General features: G+C 45.1%; 2 protein-coding genes across 3 annotated transcripts in view; one reads left to right on the top strand and one right to left on the bottom strand.

Annotated features, from left to right (window-relative positions):
• PRELID1 (PRELI domain containing 1) overlaps nucleotides 1-7,796 on the bottom strand; it is a 13,839-nt gene extending 6,043 nt beyond the window's left edge. Inside the window, exons 1-3 of the mRNA XM_082253573.1 lie at nucleotides 7,663-7,796; nucleotides 4,832-5,063; nucleotides 631-856 (exon numbers count right to left, since the gene is read on the bottom strand). Of these exons, the coding sequence (XP_082109699.1) occupies nucleotides 631-856; nucleotides 4,832-4,923 (318 nt within the window). The 5' untranslated portion in view covers nucleotides 4,924-5,063; nucleotides 7,663-7,796. The remainder of the gene's footprint in view (nucleotides 1-630; nucleotides 857-4,831; nucleotides 5,064-7,662) is intronic.
• Nucleotides 7,797-7,946: 150 nt separating this feature from the next.
• LOC309554269 (ras-related protein Rab-24-like) overlaps nucleotides 7,947-20,125 on the top strand; it is a 50,587-nt gene continuing 38,408 nt past the window's right edge. Inside the window, exons 1-3 of one of the 2 annotated variants that reach the window (XM_082255912.1) lie at nucleotides 7,947-8,060; nucleotides 8,185-8,366; nucleotides 11,678-11,746. In XM_082255912.1, the coding sequence (XP_082112038.1) occupies nucleotides 8,250-8,366; nucleotides 11,678-11,746 (186 nt within the window). In that variant the 5' untranslated portion in view covers nucleotides 7,947-8,060; nucleotides 8,185-8,249. Of the gene's footprint in view, nucleotides 8,098-8,184; nucleotides 8,367-11,677; nucleotides 11,747-20,125 lie in introns of both variants that reach the window. The other variant, XM_082255913.1, reaches the window with a different exon arrangement.

The raw sequence follows: 20,125 nt of genomic DNA, 5'->3' as shown, positions 1-20,125 counted from the left end.
ACACCCTTCCACGCTGCGCTCCACGAGCGTTTCAAAGTCTCGCTTTCAGATCAATCTACTGCAGGGTAGTCTTCCCAATCACAATTGCAGACTGACATCGGTGAGAGCCAGTGGTTCAGAAGATGGTCTATGTGGACAGCTTTACCCCGGATGCCTGCATACTTAGATGTGCCTCTTTAATCATCAACCATGTCAGTTGCTAAATGTTGTACCTTCATTAAATGTAACCATATTGCTACACTTAGAAGCGCCCCTCTTCTCTTTTATACTCTGTAGCTCCTGCTGGATTTTGCTTCTAATCCCCTTGTGGAGGCGCCATTTGTGGATGGACATTTTAGGATGACACAACCTATCACATTGCTATAATCTTTGTATATAGACTATAAACTGAAAGACTTATGAATAAATGGTTGTGGAACGGATCATCTGAGTTTCCATTATTTCTTATGGGAAAATTTGCTTTGATATAAGAGTGCTTTGGATTACAAGCATGTTTCCGGAACGAATTATGCTCGCAATCCAAGGTTTTATTGTATATATTTTTTTTTGTGCAAATAAAGAGCTCCTAAAACACACTAGTCCAAGCAGCAGCGATGACTGCAAGACCAAATAAACCCTGTCCTTGCTTACCATGACTGTGCTGTGGTTTATGTTCCAGGTATAGGTTGTCATGGTTCTCTTGTGAAGGTCGATTATGGAGTCTTCTAAAATGTACACAGCATGGGCCACATTGGCTGGGAGGAAGCGCTCTGCCCAACGTGGCAGGCGGTTGGTCTTCGTTAATAGCCTCCTGGTTAAAAGCTTCTGGTCACTGGTTACCTCACGGTACAGAATGTCTTCAGTCAGGACATGTTTGCTTTAGGACCAAGAGAAGAAGAAGAAGAAAAAAAAAAAAAAAAATAAATAAAAGCTATAATCTGTAGGAACAGAACATACAACGTATATTTTAAAAACGAAATATCTGTGGAGATTTAAAATACATGTAAAAGATTTTATAAATATATACCAAAAAAAAAAAAAAAAAATGAAAAAAAGGTCACCAAAAGAAATGATAGTTTCCCCCATAAAAGAATATAGGCACTTTCTGCTATACATACACATTCATATATTTTCCAAAAGAGAGGGATTACAGCATGGGAGCAGTATTTATTGCATAATAAAGTAAAATTTCAGGTTTCAAGTAATTTTAAATACACTAGATCGATCGTTTGGGTCAAGCTGGCACAAACATTTTCCATTAGGAAACAATGTGGCTGCTGTGTGCACTGTACTATACTGTAGTAGTCTTCGCTACATACAGTAAGTGACAATGTGTTCCGCAGTACAGGGGACATCCTGTCTGCTGCAAAAAAAAGGGGGGGAGGAGCAACCTGAATGCTTCTCCACCATTCAGAGGACTTTTATTTATATCATTGTATACAAGACTTCTTTTCATTTGTGAAGTGGAGTGTCATTCGCTCGGCTTTCCAGCTCAGCCAACTAGAGGGAACCTTGTTCTGACTAATACAAAAAACATTGCATCTACTGAATGGTGGAGAAGTGGGCAGGCTGGTTATGTATTTCCGTTAGCAAATGTGAAGTCAAGTCACCCAAGCTGCTGCTGATCACATGCCTGATTAAGAGGTCCTGTGAGGCTCCGAAACGTTGCGGTTACGATGTGATCGCTGAATAAAACTTTGGACCCATTTTTTGAAGACTCATGGTGTGCTAGGGACATTCCTCGTTCAAATTTCTGCTGGAACACAGTACAGCATAACTAATGCCATTACAGTAGATTGTAGCATATACAGTGGCTGCATCGCAGTTTGGTGCAAACACACTATTTAAAGTGACATAATCAGCTGGATCGTAAAAGAATTCCAGGTTTCCTTTTGCATTTAGGGAGCAATAAACACCTCTTTCTATGCTGCATTACCTCTTTTTTAAATGTGTTTTTTTTTTTTATTTGGTGGTTACAAGGAATCCAGCTAGTTGCATGCATGGACTACTGTTTTCTACTTGAAAAAGAGCAGGGATTTCCCCCCAAAACCTATACTGACTATTCTGTGTAAAATGTATAAGCTTACTCCTTTTCAGGCTGCTCTGGTCCAGTGATTCCCTGTGTCAGTCAGGGATGAGGAGAGAGCACTTTACAATGGCTAGTAAAGCCTGGAGTGGGGACGTCAACTATAGACTCCTATAGCTCATCTGTTGTCGGCACTCCTTCCTCTCCCCTGCGGTCACTGCTGACTGACACAGGAGAGCCAGATCATGTAACTGGAGCAGAGTGGCCTGAACCCCCCGTTAGACTTACCGTTAACGGTATTTCTATGAATCTTCCAGGACAGCTACCTGGAGAGACGATGGGCTCCGCCCTTAACAGGAAACCCAAATCAGACATCATTTAAAAGGCCATCCCTTTCTTCTGACCCTCAGTTGTTTTGAAGATCAAGTAAACCTCAACCAATGTGTACCAGGCAGAGGAATAACAGAACCATTCAAAATCACCACCAAGGTAAATAAGGCGACCAGTGCATAAAAGAATAGGGTGGGAATCTAGACCCTGTCCTGGAAGATTCATGGAAATACCATTACCGGTAAGTCTAACGGGGTTTTCCCCCGTTATATACCTTAGGGAGGGATGACAGCCTGTAAAAAAACTTTCCTTCCAAAAGGAGAGGTCCTGGCTGGAGAGCAGCTGGACTCTGTAATGCTTGATAAACACATGAGAGGAGGACCAGACAGCAGCCTTGGATATTTCTTCCTATGATGCGCCTGCGCTTTCTGCCCATAATGTGGCCAAAGACCTTGTGGAATGAGACCAAACTCTGGTAGGAGGGGCCTGACCTAAAGACCTGTAAGCTTCTTCAATCCATCTGGAGATTGAGCCTCTGGAGGCCTTGGTCCCTTTTTTACAACAGTTGAGATGATTTCCTGAAACCGGTAAACAACGCAGAACACATCTTCTCATATCCAAAAAGCTAAACCTCTCCTCCAAATTTCTGGGGGAGGAACAAAACCTAGGAAGACTATGTCCTCAGATCTGTGAAAACCAGAAGAGACTTTGGGTAAGTACAAAGGGTCAGGTCTAATTACTACCCCATCATCTAAAATTCTTAGGAAAGGGTCTTTTACAAGAGGGATTCCAAATCCGAAATCCTTCTCCCTGAAGTGATGGCTAAAAGAAAGGTAGTCTTTAAAGTAACCAATCTTAAAGAAGCCTCATCCAATGGTTCAAAAGGAGCTCTGGTAAGAGCATTTAAAAACTAAAGACAAGTCCCAAGGGGGAATCTGTTTAATCAATCTGGGAGTTCGTCTAGCTCTTGCTAAGAGAAATCTTTTAATCAATGGCTCTTCAGCTAGCCTGATCTCCAAGAAAAGCGAAAGGGCAGCCATCTGAACTCTAAGTGTACTAACAGAAAGGCCTTTTTCTACCTCCTCCTGTAAATAAAAATCCAGTATACAAGGGATAGCAAAAGGGAGTCAAATCCGACTTTCTTCTGCCAGGAAACAAAAGTCTTCCAAACCCTACTGTAAATCTTTCTTGTAAGCAACTTACGGCTGTCCAGAGTTGTACTAATAACCCTTTCTGAACACCCCTTTAGTTGTAAAAGGCACTGCTCAGCCTCCAGGCCATCAAAAGGTAAATGTGAGGGTCTGGATGGAATACTGGTCCCTGTTGGAGAAGGTCCCTTCGATCCCGCAGGGACCAGGGGGGGAGCTATTGAAAGCTTTTTCAGAGCGGAAAACCCAACTCCTCCTGGGCCACCAAGGAGCAATCAGGATTACCTCTGCTTGTTCCTGGACAATCTTTTGGACCACCAGTGGTAACAGATGAAAGGGTGGAAAGGCATAAGCCATACTAAACTTCCATGGGTAAGTCAGTGCATCCATCTCCCTTTCTAGAGAGAAGAAAGCCGGAAGCCGCTTCTTAAACCCAGGACCCTGCATTAACTATATCTGGTCTCATACAGTACACAGAACATGAAAATGCAATTGTTTTAGTAAATATAAACTGCTAAATACTTTTTATCAGCAGTATATAGCAGTCTTATGATATCTATCAGTGTCTGGTTAAAGCTATTAGGAGGAGTTTTCATTCTCCTGTGACTGCCCTAGGAGGCTGCAGGACCCCTGTTCCTCTCTATGGATAGTGCTAATCACATTGGGGGGGGGGGGGGGGGGGGGAGGAGAAACACACCACTCCAGCGATACACATCAAACTGAGCATGTGCAGAGTGCCCCCAAGGCTCTGTACTATCAGCAGATGGTTTGGGGACTGTGAAAGGGGAGGATAAGAGAAGACAGGATCAAGCAGCTATTTTACACAATGTGCAGGATTAACTGCTTAGGTTCCACGGTGAATCACAAGTCATGCTTTCCTGCATAAACAGATTTTACGGTTGTGGGTTTAGGAACACTTAAAAAAGTAAATAAATAAATTTAAAAAAAAACACACTAGTGAGGTGGTTTTTAGGAATTCTACTTTAATCTTCGCTGCTGTGATTTATTCACGTGGTAGCAATAAATTGAGCTCCTTTGTGCTGTTTTTTTGTTTACTTTTGGTTGTCACTAGGGCATTAACTGGCAGTGTACCCAATCCTTTGCCAACGGTGCTGTTCTCCCATTTAGTATATTATATACACACACAAATTTATAAATAATTTAGACTATTCCTAAATTAAAAAAGGGAAATAGTATGTACATGGTTTTGTGAAATGGTGAACTGTATGCTGAGTTGTTATACATTTATTAAAAAGGGGAATAGGAAATACTGGGTGTGGAAGACCAAAGCTTCCCTTTTCACTTCCAGCTTACAGAAAATAGTTTATATATAATAGAAAGAGCTTACCTGTATGGGTTTGGGTAGCGTTGCCAAAAAGCAGTGAATACTTGGTCCCAGGAGCTCTTCAGCTCATTCAAGCCTAGAAAATACTTCACCATTGTTCCCAAAAGAATCACTGCATCAAACTAGATGGACTCAGGAAACCATCGGAGGACGGCAGTGATGGGGTGTAGAGGTCACCTGGAGAAACTGTCTGGATCCAGCGTGAAGCCGGAGTGCCTCTGTCCTGGTGGAGGGACTGCAAAGGAAATATGAACACACCTGTGCGTTAAACTAGACATTTCTGTATCTTTTATATCAAACCACAGCTCAAAACAGAACAGTGTGATGCATACAACACCTTAGTAAGCCACTTCATCTGTCATTTGTGATAATAGCACTTTACTCTATAGCAGGGATCCTGAAAAACTACGGCCCTCCAGCTGTTGCGGAACTACACATCCCATGAGGTATTGTAAAAAACTCTTGACATTAACAGGCATGATGGGAATTGTAGTTCCTGAACAACTGGAGGGCCGTAGTTTGAAGACCCTTGCTCTATAGTGTACATGTACAAACTATAACAATCATGAACAGCAATACAATGTGACTTTTTTGAACATAGAGCAGCTCTTTTCAAACAGCAGAGAACCGATTGTAATATGTCTCCTATAGGAAAGCACAATGAAAACGGGCTGTAATTACCTATCTAATCAAAAATCAAACCCAACATTTTCAACCTTTCGGTAATAAAAACACCGGTGTACACAGTGTACAAAGGAAGCGGGGGGGGGGGGGGGGGAGCACATATCTACTACCCAAAGCAGTGCGATTGATGATCATATGAATTAGAACAACTTTTTTCACCCTGAGGTGCCTTGAAGTTTCTTCAGTGGTGCCTTACCAAATTGCCTTAAAAATTGTATACAAGTCAGCAGGTGGATAAAGCCTTCCTTATAGTTACACAAAGCCACAGGTTTTCATTGTGCACTATTACGACTTTCTATCTGCGAACCTCCTAACGACCAATGGCAAAGCCCCATTGTTTTACCCTCCTTTGCCCCTCTCCACCAGCTTTGGGGGGGGGGGGGGGTCACATTACAGGAGTGATGGAGAAAAACTGAGGAGGAAGAGAAATATTGGAAAACTGGTCAGTATCAGTTTGCTTTGGAAGAATAAATCCCCTCCAACGTTGGGTGTCCTACATGTGTGGATGTTGCTGCATTATGTAAAACTATTAGAATCGTTTTTACATTTTGTAATAGGGAGCCTCGACTGAAAAAAGGTTGGGAAACACTGAATTAGGACATCGTCATTAGATGAGAATATGAATTAGAACAACGTTTTTCAACTAGGGTAATTGTATTCAAGCCAGCAGGTGGATGAAGCCTTCCTTATAGTTACAGAAAGCCACAGGTTTTCATTGTGCACCAATACGACTTTCCATCTACCGAACAATAGCATCATCAGTTGATAAGGAGGATGATAATCGCCTGCATAGCATCATTGTTTCACCCACCTTTGCCTCTCTCCATCAGCTTTGGAGGTCACATTAGCGGAATGATGGAGAGAAATATTGGAATACTAGTCAGTACCAGTTTGCAAAATTGTATTTGATTTGGAACAATGAATCACCTCCAACGTTGGGTGTCCTACGTGTGTGGATATTGCTGCGTTATGTAAAACTATTAGAATGTTTTTTTGTAATGGGGTGCCTCATCAAGTTCCATAATTTTAAAGGGTGTCTTGACTGAAAAAGGTTGAAAAACACTGAATTAGGACATCGTCATCGCTAGAGGATCGTCTATGAATTAGGTCATCGCCGCTAGAGGATCGTCTATGAATTAGGTCATCGCCGCTAGAGGATCGTCTATGAATTAGGTCATCGCCGCTAGAGGATCGTCTATGAATTAGGTCATCGTCGCTAGAGGATCGTCTATGAATTAGGTCATCGTCGCTAGAGGATCGTCTATGAATTAGGTCATCGTCGCTAGAGGATCGTCTATGAATTAGGTCATCGTCGCTAGAGGATCGTCTATGAATTAGGTCATCGTCGCTAGAGGATCGTCTATGAATTAGGTCATCGTCGCTAGAGGATCGTCTATGAATTAGGTCATCGTCGCTAGAGGATCGTCTATGAATTAGGTCATCGTCGCTAGAGGATCGTCTATGAATTAGGTCATCGTCGCTAGAGGATCGTCTATGAATTAGGACATCGTCGCTAGAGGATCGTCTATGAATTAGGACATCGTCGCTAGAGGATCGTCTATGAATTAGGACATCGTCGCTAGAGGATCGTCTATGAATTAGGACATCGTCGCTAGAGGATCGTCTATGAATTAGGACATCGTCGCTAGAGGATCGTCTATGAATTAGGACATCGTCGCTAGTGGATCACATGAATTTGGACGTCGTCACTAGATGATCACATGAATTCCTCATATTTCTTTGGATGAGTACACAGATTAAGTGCTCCCCCGGAACTCATACAGGCCAGGGATAGGTCCAGATAGAATATATTGCTGTGATGAGTGGCCTCTATCTCAGCACACTGGAGGAGACGATGGGAAAGCACAGAGCAAATTCCATGAATACAGTATAATATATTCCCAGGAGACACAGCTGCATGGTAAATGCACCGAACAATGCCCACCATGCTCAGCTGAGCCATCCCACTATTATATACAGTCGGTATGGCAGGTTCTCTTTACTCCCTGCCATTGCCCTTGAAGTGTGTCAGGCCAGCTGCTAATAGAGCACTCCTAAATGACTGAGCACATTTCCTCATGCAGTACAATGCGAAGTGTCCGTAATAAAATAGCACAGTACATTCAGACTCATCCCACCCCCCGCCTTACCCGCTCCATGCAAGGAGTCAGCTCTTTCCAGCCGCCATGAGGATGGTACAGGACGCCCCTAACTTCCGGCAGCAAGCGTAACTTCGCATGTCACGCGACAAGGGCTTAGCTGCCATTTCCGGAGTCACGTTCAGCAACATCCCCCCCATCCCTTGCTGCGACCCAGGTCAAGGGCGGGGCTAGACTGAGAGGGCGGTGATAGGTGCTAGAATGGGCTTGGCTTATAATGGGATAGGCGTGCTCCAGACTGGGAAGGGAGGGCGCTAGACAAATAAACACTGACTTAATGCGCTGGGTGTGGCCAGGAGCCGCTGGGCGGTGTCAGCGTAGAACAGTGACAGGCCAGAGGTGGCCTGGGGGAGTGAGAGAACGACGGATATCATGACAGAGACTTACGGGTGAGCAATGCCCGGCGGAGGAGCTGTGTGTGTACAGGTGACAGGCCGCTGACCCCACTCACCTAATACCACGTGAGCCGCCTGTCACCTTCCTCTATGACTCTGTGTGTGCTTTGTCTGCCAGGTGACGTTACCACTGCTGGCATATCATCGTCTTATCCCGGCCAGTACTAGGAGCCGTACACAACCATGAGCGGCCAGAAGGTGGACTGCAAGGTGGTGATGCTGGGGAAAGAGTCTGTGGGCAAGACCAGCCTGGTGGAGAGATATGTCCATCACCGCTTCCTGCAGGGGCCCTATCAGAATGTGAGTGATCAGATCCTGTCTTCTCCTACGTCCTCCTCTCCTACGTCCTCTTCTCCTGTCCTCTCCAACATCCTCCTCTCCAACATCCTCTTTTCCTGTCCTCTTCTCCTGTCCTCTCCTACTTCCTCCTCTCCTACGTCCTCCCCTACATCCTCTCCTACATCCTCCTCTCCTACATCCTCTTCTCCTACATCCTCCTCTCCTGTCCTCTCCTACGTCCTCCTCTCCTGTCCTCTCCTACGTCCTCTTCTCCTACGTCCTCCTCTCCTGTCCTCTCCTACGTCCTCCTCTCCTGTCCTCTCCTACGTCCTCCTCTCCTGTCCTCTCCTACGTCCTCCTCTCCTGTCCTCTCCTACGTCCTCCTCTCCTGTCCTCTCCTACGTCCTCCTCTCCTGTCCTCTCCTACATCCTCCTCTCCTGCCCTCTCCTACATCCTCCTCTCCTGCCCTCTCCTACATCCTCTTCTCCTACATCCTCCTCTCCTGTCCTCTCCTACATCCTCCTCTCCTGTCCTCTCCTACGTCCTCTTCTCCTACGTCCTCTTCTCCTACGTCCTCCTCTCCTACGTCCTCCTCTCCTACGTCCTCCTCTCCTACGTCCTCCTCTCCTACGTCCTCCTCTCCTACGTCCTCCTCTCCTACGTCCTCCTCTCCTGTCCTCTCCTACATCCTCCTCTCCTACGTCCTCCTCTCCTGTCCTCTCCTACGTCCTCCTCTCCTGTCCTCTCCTACATCCTCCTCTCCTACGTCCTCCTCTCCTACGTCCTCTTCTCCTACGTCCTCTTCTCCTACGTCCTCTTCTCCTACGTCCTCTTCTCCTACGTCCTCTTCTCCTACGTCCTCTTCTCCTACATCCTCCTCTCCTACGTCCTCCTCTCCTGTCCTCTCCTACATCCTCCTCTCCTGTCCTCCTCTCCTGCCCTCTCCTACATCCTCCTCTCCTGCCCTCTCCTACATCCTCTTCTCCTACATCCTCCTCTCCTACATCCTCCTCTCCTACATCCTCTTCTCCTACATCCTCTTCTCCTACGTCCTCTTCTCCTACGTCCTCTTCTCCTACGTCCTCTTCTCCTACGTCCTCTTCTCCTACGTCCTCCTCTCCTACGTCCTCCTCTCCTACGTCCTCCTCTCCTACGTCCTCCTCTCCTGTCCTCTCCTACATCCTCCTCTCCTGTCCTCTCCTACGTCCTCCTCTCCTGTCCTCTCCTACGTCCTCCTCTCCTGTCCTCTCCTACGTCCTCCTCTCCTGTCCTCTCCTACGTCCTCCTCTCCTGTCCTCTCTTACGTCCTCCTCTCCTGTCCTCTCCTACGTCCTCCTCTCCTGTCCTCTCCTACGTCCTCCTCTCCTCTCCTACGTCCTCCTCTCCTCTCCTACGTCCTCCTCTCCTCTCCTACGTCCTCCTCTCCTCTCCTACGTCCTCCTCTCCTCTCCTACGTCCTCCTCTCCTCTCCTACGTCCTCCTCTCCTCTCCTACGTCCTCCTCTCCTCTCCTACGTCCTCCTCTCCTCTCCTACGTCCTCCTCTCCTCTCCTCTCCTACGTCCTCCTCTCCTCTCCTCTCCTACGTCCTCCTCTCCTGTCCTCTCCTACATCCTCCTCTCCTACATCCTCCTCTCCTACATCCTCCTCTCCTACATCCTCTTCTCCTACATCCTCTTCTCCTACATCCTCTTCTCCTGCATCCTCTTCTCCTGTCCTCTCCAACATCCTCCTCTCCAACATCCTCCTTTTCCTGTCCTCTCCTACGTCCTCTTCTCCTACGTCCTCTTCTCCTACGTCCTCTTCTCCTACGTCCTCTTCTCCTACGTCCTCCTCTCCTACGTCCTCTTCACCCTCTTCTCCTACATCCTCCTCTCCTGTCCTCTCCAACATCCTCCTCTCCAACATCCTCTTTTCCTGTCCTCTCCTACATCCTCTTCTCCTACATCCTCTTCTCCTACATCCTCTTCTCCTACATCCTCTTCTCCTACATCCTCTTCTCCTACATCCTCCTCTCCTGTCCTCTCCAAAATCCTCCTCTCCAACATCCTCCTCTCCTGTCCTCTCCAACATCCTCCTCTCCTGTCCTCTCTTACGTCCTCATCTCTTACGTCCTCATCTCTTACGTCCTCATCTCTTACGTCCTCCTCTCCCACGTCCTCCTCTCCCACGTCCTCCTCTCCCACGTCCTCCTCTCCCACGTCCTCCTCTCCCACGTCCTCCTCTCCCACGTCCTCCTCTCCCACGTCCTCCTCTCCCACGTCCTCCTCTCCCACGCCCTCCTCTCCCACGTCCTCCTCTCTTGCCATCACTGTCTGAACCCACAGGTTGAATGAAAACAGAGCTCTGCTTAAGTGTGACTGCTCAGAATTGCAGATCCATTGACAGAAAACGTTGTATATATTTCAGCTGTATATTTTATACCTGGAGTAGAGCTATAAGGTAAACCTGTAATGAGAAAACAAGCTACCATCACTAAAGCAGGCCATGGGATGTGTTTCCTTTGTTCAACCAGTGGGTTGAATGGAAAAAAACAGATATTCGATTACCCCATCAACCTTCTGGTTAAAGGGAGAAGCCCTCCCGGGGAGCTATTGTTTTCTGACAGCGAGGAGATTCCCCACCACCACAATACAAAGATCAGTGTTGCCGGCTATAGCTGGCGGCACTGATTGAGTGAAAGAAGCCAGCAGGCTGGTTGTACAGAAGTCCATCGAGAGATTGATCTAATGTACAGCCAGTTTGCCCATAGATTGAAATTGGGTTAGTCCCTCTGCACCAGCTGAATTTCAATCAATCTATGACTGGCTTTACTTCTCCTTCTGAAAATGCAATTCTGTCTTTCTGATTCTCTTTCTTCCCTACAAATATTCTGATGTTTCAGATCTCTGTACTTGCTGCTTTATTGTGGCAAAGAACAGTTAGGAAAACATCCTTGCTGCCACCATCCCTTTCTCTCTGTAGCTGCCAGGTATATTGATGAGTGTAGGATATGGTCTCGTTCTCTGAATGTCCTGGACTCTTCCTGTTGATAAAAGTCTCTGTATCCAGGGTGCTGGTAATTTGTGTAACTGCATTAAACATTATGTTTAGCTGAGATTTTATATTATTGTTAAATACGTCATATAAAATGTTTTGTGAAATCAGTTTTTACAGTGTGGCATTGTATGTCAGTACAGAGCTTTAGATTTATTTGTCTTTTCACCTTTGTGTCTTACACTTGTTTCACATCTTCTTCTTTGAAAACAAAGTATTGGTTGCTATCAGGAAGAAATCATTTGCTTATTACATAGCATATTAACCTTGTCTTGGACTATTTCTGCTTTGTTTTAGACTATTGGTGCAGCCTTTGTTGCCAAATCCATGAATGTGGGAGGTCGTGCAGTGACACTTGGAATATGGGTATGTGGTAATGCTGGTTTTTAATTTTGTAACAATGTTACAAGTTTACCCAATTGGTAAAGCAATAGGAATTTTTATACTTTTCTCCTATGCAACCTCTTTCAGTTGACTGCTGGGCTGCCTTTCTGGTCTGTCAGATAAGCAGCCAACAGCCACATGAAGGCACTCACATGGCAGGCTGACAACACTCGGAGGCTTAAGCTGGATACACACTATCCAACTTTTGTTGGTAGATTTCCTTCAGATTTACCTTTTCTATGTAGTGCAAGGGCCTGCCAGATTGCATACAAATTGAAAGTGTTTAGGTTTGACCTCATATTATATGGTTTTGGTAAGTCTAAAGGAAAAAGTCTTCAGAAAATCTTATAGTGTGTATGGCCCATTAGTGTTGTCAGCCTGCAACAGCAAGTGCTGTTACTGGCAATATCTACCAGGTAAAAAAAAAGTTAGCAACAGATTAAAAAAAATAAAAATTAGCTTGAAGTGAATCTGTGTTCAGATCAGGTGCACTTAGCTAGTTGGCGCCCGCGCTATAGCTGGGAGGGCGTACATTGACATCCTCCCATGCATGAGCGGCCTGCGCGCTCCCTGCAGAGCGGCCCGGCTCAGTCTGTGATCAGCGATTCCATGTGACTCGCCTGCTCACAGATCAGAGTAAGGGGCGGTTCCACCCCCTTACCACGTGATCAGCTGTCAGCCAATGACAGCTGATCATGTAAAGTAAACAGCAGCCGGCGATCAGTTTTTATTTATTTTTCTCCTCACACTGTCAGGCTGCATTCACATGTCAGCGTATTGATCGCGGGCAGAATCGCCGCGATTCTGCCTGCGATCCAGGAAATCATTGCAAATCGCAGGACGCCTGTGCGTTGCCTGTGATTTGCAATAGCACCCCAAACGCTGGGCGATGTTGCCGCGATTTCCGCCTGCCGAATCGCGGTAACATCGCACAAAAAAAAAATTGCGGGACGCATTACGCTCCAAAGAAGCTCTTGTACTTTTTTGGGCGTAATGCGTCCCGCAATTTTTGCGTGATGTTACCGCGATTCGGCAGGCGGAAATCGCGGCAACATCGCCCAGCGTTTGGGGTGCTATTGCAAATCACGGGCAACGCACTGGCGTCCTGCGATTTGCAATGATTTCCGGATGGCGGGCGGAATCGGGGCGATTCTGCCCGCGATCAATACGCTGACATGTGAATGCAGCCTTAGTGCGAGGAGTAAAAAAAAAAAAACAATCGCCGGCTGCTGCCAGAGGGACATTGGTCCTAAAGAGGAAAGGAATTATTTGTGCCCACCAATGTCACCCACTAGTGCCATCTGCCAGTGCCACCTATCAATGCACCTGTGCCAATTAGTGCCCCATCATAAGTGTCGCCTATCATTGCCCATAAGTGCCGCCTATTAGTGCCCTTCATTGCCACCTTATCAGTGCAGCCTAGCAGTGCTTATCAGGGCCCATCAGTTCCGCCTCATCAGCGCACATCAATGAAGGAGAAAAATTACCTGTTTGCAAAATGTTATAACCAACTATAAAAACTGTTTTTTTTTTTTTTTTCTTTTCAAAATGTTCGGTTTTCTTTGTTTGTTCAGCAAAAAATAAAAACCCCAGTGGTGATTAAATACCACCAAAAGGAAGCTCTATTTGTTTGAAAAAAATGATAAAAATTAAATTTGGGTACAGTCTTGCAAGACTGCGCAATTGTCATTCAAAGTGCAACAGCGCTGAAAGCTGAAAATTGGTCTGGTCAGGAAGGGGGTTTAGGTGCCCTGTAGGCAAGTGGTTAAGTAATTACATAGTCTGAACAAGTAGCAAAAGCACTGAAAAATAAGCCCTTATTCACCTCTGTAGCTCTGGACATTGTTGAGCAATTCATTTTCAAACTTCAGAACAGAATACCATAACATGGCGTGTGATTCCCTTGCAGTGCCTGCAAATGCACTAAGTTTGCAATCTGCAGTTTGGGGTGCCGCCAATCAGCTGAGCCATAAGGCAGTAGTGCTTATACAGCTGACAGCTAACAAATAAGCAATTTTCTAAGGTCAGTCTTCAGTTCAGGTCTAAGATCTGCAGTTTAACCCCTTCATGCCTAAGCCTTTTTCTGACATGTTGCCTACAAGTTAAAATCCGTATTTTTCGTTAGAAAATTACTTAGGACCCCCAAACATATTCTACTATTTATTTTTAGCAGAGACCCTAGAGAATAAAATGGTGATCGTTGCAATATTTTTTTGTCACGCAGTATTTGGGAAAAATACATTTAATGAATAAAAAAACAAAATGGTAATGTTCTCCCAATTTATGTTTGTGTAATGTGAAAGACGATGTTACCCTGAGTAAATAGATACCTATTATGTCATTCTTGTGTGTGGAATAGCAACAAACTACGATACTTTTAAAATCTCCATAGGCGACGATTTAAACATTTCTACAGGTTACCAGTTTAGAGTCTTGTGCTAGAATTATTGATCTTGCTGTAACTATTGTTACTCACGTGTGGTTTGAACACTGTTTACATTTGCGGTTGCGACTTACGTATGCGTTCGCTTCTGCGTGCAAGCACAGAGGTATGGGGGAGCTTTAAATTTTATTTTAATTTTACACTGTCCCTTTTTGGAAAAAATAAATAAAAATCGAATCACTTTTATTGCTGTCACAAGGAATGTAAACATCCCTTGTGACAGTATTAGGCAGTGACAGGTACTCTTTATGGAGGGATCAGTGACAGGTACTCTTTATGGAGGGATCTACAAGACCCCCAAGTCCCTTCTATGCGCATAAAGCATTTAAAACGCAAAGTTTGCTGTCATTTTTATAAATCTGGTGCCTTCAGGTCCTCTGTAAACCAGGTTACTAACTTGGAGACCCGATCAAAGCTGATTCAGGCTTCGTTCGGGTCTTTGGCCAGCCGGCGGACTAGCCTGCTGGTCGCTCGGGCCTCCCAGTGGGACAGGAGAGCTCAGGCAAGCTGCGTCCTCCCGCTGTTTGGGATAACAGCCGAGTGGCTTCTTGGCTGCATCGGTTGTTGTCCCAAGAAAGCCGACTACCATCTCTAAAAAAAACGGTACCAGGGTGATGCTTGCAGCTGCAGACATCACCCCGGTACAACCTCTTCAAGCTGAGGCCCTATATTTGCATACAGTTGGCGTAAAGGGGTTAATCGATCATCATCTCCTGAGTTTTTGATCTTTAGAAAACACTATATACCAATAATGCGAGATCACCGCTCAAAGTGTAAGTGCTGCACGCCTTGTATAGCATCAAAGATAGAGGTGTTCGCCTCCGAGATCAGCAGGAAAGAAATAGATGAATGGCTGCACACTCTGGATCTATGTCAAACTCTATTGTAGTATATCAAAAAAATAAAATCATGACATCACAGCGACCACCAGGAGATAAAAAGTTATCGTGTTTCACACAGGTAACCGGAGTGCAAGACCATCATCCATTCTTCTTTTTTTTTTTTTCTGCAGAAAACACTAATAGAATACTCAGTAGCTCAACAAAAACACATAGCTTCTGCTTTGTAGTTGAAAGGGGAAATCCAGTAAAACTATCCATGACATCAGGAGGATTTACGGTGTGCTCTGAGGATCTTGGAAAAAGCAAAGTTGATCCACAGTAAAAAGTCACTGTATAGTGATCTATTGCTTGCTAGTAACTGCAAGAAATAAATCGCCATTATCTGTGACCATTTCTGCAAAGGTCTATGGGGAGATCTTGTTAAGGGAGGAAAAAAAACAAATCAATAAGCACAGCCTCTGCTCCAACAACAAGAAAACCACCAATTCTGCTGCACAATGTATCCCCTCTCCTATCTCCACTAGAAATTCTGCTCACTGCTATATACCCTTTTCTGGCAAACTTTTCAATGAAAAACAGGGATTTTTTTTTTTTTTTTAGTTTACACATATTGCAATACATGTCTAACCACTTCAATACCGGGTAGTTTTACCCCCTTCCTGCCCAGGCCAATTTTCAGCTTTCAACGCTGTCGCACTTTGAATGACAATTGCGTGGTCATGCAACACTGTACCCAAACTAAATTTTGTTCACACAACTAGAGCTTTATTTAAATACTGCACCATCATTTAACTTTGTGTGGGGACACTGACTGGTGACAGTATGGGGAAAAAAAATTTATTTAGATTTTTTTTTTTTTTTTCTCTTTCGTTCATTGACAGACACAGTTCTTCTTCCTCTTAACCAGGGTTATACTGCCCCCTACAGGAGTAGGACACTAGGCAGAGAAAAAGCTTGAACACGCCTATGGGGCAGTCCCTGGGGGGATATACTCTCACTTCCTGCTATAGGTATTCAGTTTATTTCTGCCTAGTTAGGAGTAAGGACCTAGTTCCTTTCTGGGTTCTCTGGTCCTGGCTTTTTTTTCTTTTTACAGTACATAGAATTTTTTTTCCTCCTTCCAATCAAGTGCTGGACTGGGCGACGAACTGGATAATATAGATCCTTAGGGTCCCCCCAGTCCGGCCAGCGAGCGTGTGCAGACTGCAACTCCGTGCTAGGTCGGCAGCGAAATAGCCCCACTGGACATGGCTGGCCTGCAAGTTAAACGTCTTGTGAGGGCGCACACGAACTGGCTTCGGCCTAAGAGGCAGCGTTCCTCCTGGTCGACCGCACCTTACATTACAATGGAGCAGTGTCCTGTCTGTAATGGTTCCCACCCTGTAGCTGTCACCCCCCCCCCCCACTACCCCTGGAAGGTTTTGGGGTTGACGTGGCCCACTCCCTGGGATAGTCAGTCCCCCTGGGTTCCCATACTCTCCCCCCCCCCCCCCCCCCCAGCCCCTCTAAAATTTTGGTCACTTTGGGCTAGGCCATGTGGTTAGCGTGGCACCTCCCTTGGAAGGGGTAGTGCTGTGGGGGTGTTTTTTTTTTTTTTTTTTTTTTGACAGCCTTGCCGCCATTATTGTGTGGGACACCTGCCCTGTTTTAGTGAGAGTACCCTGCCTGCGCTTTCGTTCAGACAGTGAAGATGCTTCCCCTGCTCCTCTAGCCGCTCTTAAATAGGCGCTTGTGGATATACTGTTTGTTTCAGTGCGTGAAACTTTAAAAATGGAGGTTGAGGCCAATGCCGCGTCAGAGGCACCGGTTCCTTTTGGCACCGACATGCCCTCCAAAAGGAACCGGTGCCTCTGACGTGTTGGGTTGTCCAAAACGCAGTGGTTGCTAAGCGTTTTTTTTTACTTATCTACTCGGGGGCTTTGTGCCTCCTGGGCCACCTGTCATCCGTTGTCAGTGATGCAGGTTTGCAGGCGGCTACCTGGTCATCTGTACATACATTCACAAAGTTCTATAAAGTGGACGTGTTAGCATCTGCGGATACTTCTTTTGGCCACAAAGTTTTTCAGGCTGCTGTTTACAGGACTTGTCCTCTTTGAGGGTGTTTTTTTCAGGTGAGCTCCAGTTGTTGACAGTTGAGCTGACAAGTTACCTGGTTGGCTATGTTTAGCCTTGGAAGTTTGTTTTATTTCTTGCTGTTCCCACCTCTCATGTTTGACACTGCTTTGGGACATCCCTACGGTCAAGAAGATGAAGAGCTGTGTCCGTCAGTGAACGAAAGAGGAAATTAGATTTTAGTCTTAATGTAAAATCCATTTCTCTGATGTTCATTGACGGACACAGCACCCACCCCTCTATGGAGTTTGCTTTTTTTCCTTCTGACACTGCTTGTTACAAAACTGAATACCTATAGCAGGAAGTGGGAGTTTACCCCCCAGGGTAGAGCTGCACGATTAATCGTATGAAAATCGCGATCTCGATTCACCCCCCCTGACGATCTAAACCTGAAATTTGCTCTTCTTTGCATAGCTGCATAGCAGAGAGAACAGCTGTGGGAAAAAAAAAAAAAAGCTTCCCGGCAAACGCCTATCAGCAAAGTCTCCCAGTAACTATAAACAAAAATGATTACATTGTATCTTTCCTCCTGCAAACGCCTATCAGCATTAGTCTCCCAGTAACTATAAACAAAAATGATTACATTGTATCTTTTCCTTCCCTCTGCCAGGGAGAAAGGAAGTTTAACCTCTTAAAGACTGGACCTTTCTCTGACACTTGTTGCTTGCAAGTTAAAATCAGTTGTTTTTTTTTGCTAGAAAAGTACTTAGAACCCCCAAATATTTTATATATTTTTTATAGCAGAGACCCTACAGAATAAAATGGCGATTGTTGTAATATTTTATGTCACACTGTATTTGCGCAGCAGTCTTTCAAACGCAATTAATAGACTTTAACCGCTTGCCGACCGCCGCAAGTAGATTTACTGCGGCGGTCAGCCCCTGCCAGGCAGAGTGACGTTAATTAACGTCACTAGCCTGGGAGGGTCTGGGGAGCGAGCGCGCGCCCGCGGAGGCGCGCTCCCGCGCGGTCACGGACCCCCCCGCGCGTGTGACCAGTGGACCCGATGTCCGCCAGTCACTCCGCGATCGGCGGGGGAGAAGGAGAATGTCAGGCAGCTTGTGTAAACAAGCCGCCTGTCATTCTCCTCGCTGTAAAGACACTGATCACATGGATCTACTATGTAGATCCGTTGATCAGTGTCCTTACAGCTCAAGCCACAGCCAATCACAGTAGAAAGCACGCCCCTAGGGACACACACAGCCCCTCCCTCCCAAATAAAGTTAACCCCTTCACTACCAGTGTATTTTTACAGTAACAGTGCATATGTATAACACTGATTACTGTAGAAATGTCACTGGTAACCCCAAAAGTGTCAAAAATGTCAGTCAAGGGTCCGATCTGTCCGCCGCAATGTCGCAGTACCGCAAAAAAAAATCGCAGATCGCTGCCATTACACGTTAAAAAATAAAACAACTAAAATGAGAAAAAATTTTCCCTTTGTTAGTAAACGCGATAACTTTTGCGCAAACCAATAAAAATATGCTTTTTGCGATTTTTTTTTTTTTTTTTTTTTTTTTTTTTTACCAAACATAGGTAGGATAAAACATATTGGCTGAAAATGTTAAAAAATTTAGATTTTTACATTTTTTTTTTGGGGAATTTCATATAAAAAAATGTGAAAAATATTGCTATTTTTGCAAAATTGTCGCTCTTTTTTTGTTTATAGCGCGTGATCAAAAAAATCGCACAGGTGATCAAATACCACCAAAAGAAAGCTCTGTTTGTGGGAAAAAAAGGACGCCAAATTAGTTTAGGTACAGCGTCGCACGACCGCGCAATTGTCCGTTAAAGTCACGCAGCGCCGAATCGCAAAATACCCCCTGGTCTTTTAGCAGGAAAATCCTCCGGGGCTTAAGTGGTTAATGAATAAAAAAAAAAACGTAACAATAAAGTTATCCCAATTTTTTTTTTGTTACACAGAGAATCGTGAGAGAATCGTGATCTTTATTCCAAGCTAAAAAATCGTGATTCTCATTTTGGCCAGAATCGTGCAGCTCTACCCCAGGGACTGCCTCATAGGCGTGTTCAAGCTTTTTCTCTGCCTAGTGTCCTACTCCTGTAGGGGCAGTATAACCCTACGGTCAAAAAGATGAGCTATGTCTGTCAATGAACATCAGAGAAATGGATTTTACTTTCAGACAAAAATCCCATTTATAACACACTGTAACCAGAGCAATATAATGTTATCGTATTAACATTGTACTATGGGAAAGTGATCAGCAGTTATTTTTTTATTTACACATTATGCTTGCTTATAGCTGTGAATTACATTGCTTAAAGCACGCATTTTACTGAATGAAACTGATTTTCAGTTTGTTTTGTTGTGATTAGCTGTGATTGGTCAAAGCTAATCACATGGTACAGATGGGCTGTGATTGGTCCTGTCTGTATCATGAGATCATATTGACCAATTACAGCTAGCAACACAATGTCATGTGACCTGCTGTGATTGATCAGTGGTCACATGGCACTGGAATGGAGCCGATACACTAATCAGTCATCGGCTGTGTCTGGTGGACACAGCCAGTGACAGATTGCAACGCTGATGAATTTTCATGGCATCCCAGTCTTAGTCCGTAGGGTTCAATATTGTGTTGGCCCACCCATTGCAGCTAGAACCGCTTCAGCTATTCTGGGAAGGGTGTCCACAAGGTTTAGGAGTGTGTCAATCAAGTTCCTCCACTCCAAACTCGCTCCTCCATGTCTTTATGGACCTTGTTTGTGCACTGGTGCGCTGTCATGTTGGAACAGGAAGGGGCCATCCCCAAACTGTTCGCTCAGAGTTGGGAACCTTTAATTTTCTAAAATGTCTTGGTATGCTGATGCCTTAAGAGTTCACTTCATTGAACTAAGAGGCAAAGCCCAACCCCTGAAAACAACCGCACACCATATTCCCCCTCCACCAAATGATTTGGACCAGTGCACAAAGCAAAGTCCATAAAGACATTGATGAGTGATTTT

This window comes from Pelophylax lessonae, assembly GCF_965119305.1.
Source record: "Pelophylax lessonae genome assembly, chromosome: 4".
Taxonomy (NCBI): Eukaryota; Metazoa; Chordata; class Amphibia; order Anura; family Ranidae; genus Pelophylax; species Pelophylax lessonae.
Note: the sequence above shows the minus strand (reverse complement) of the source record. Positions and strands in the feature narration are given on the sequence as shown.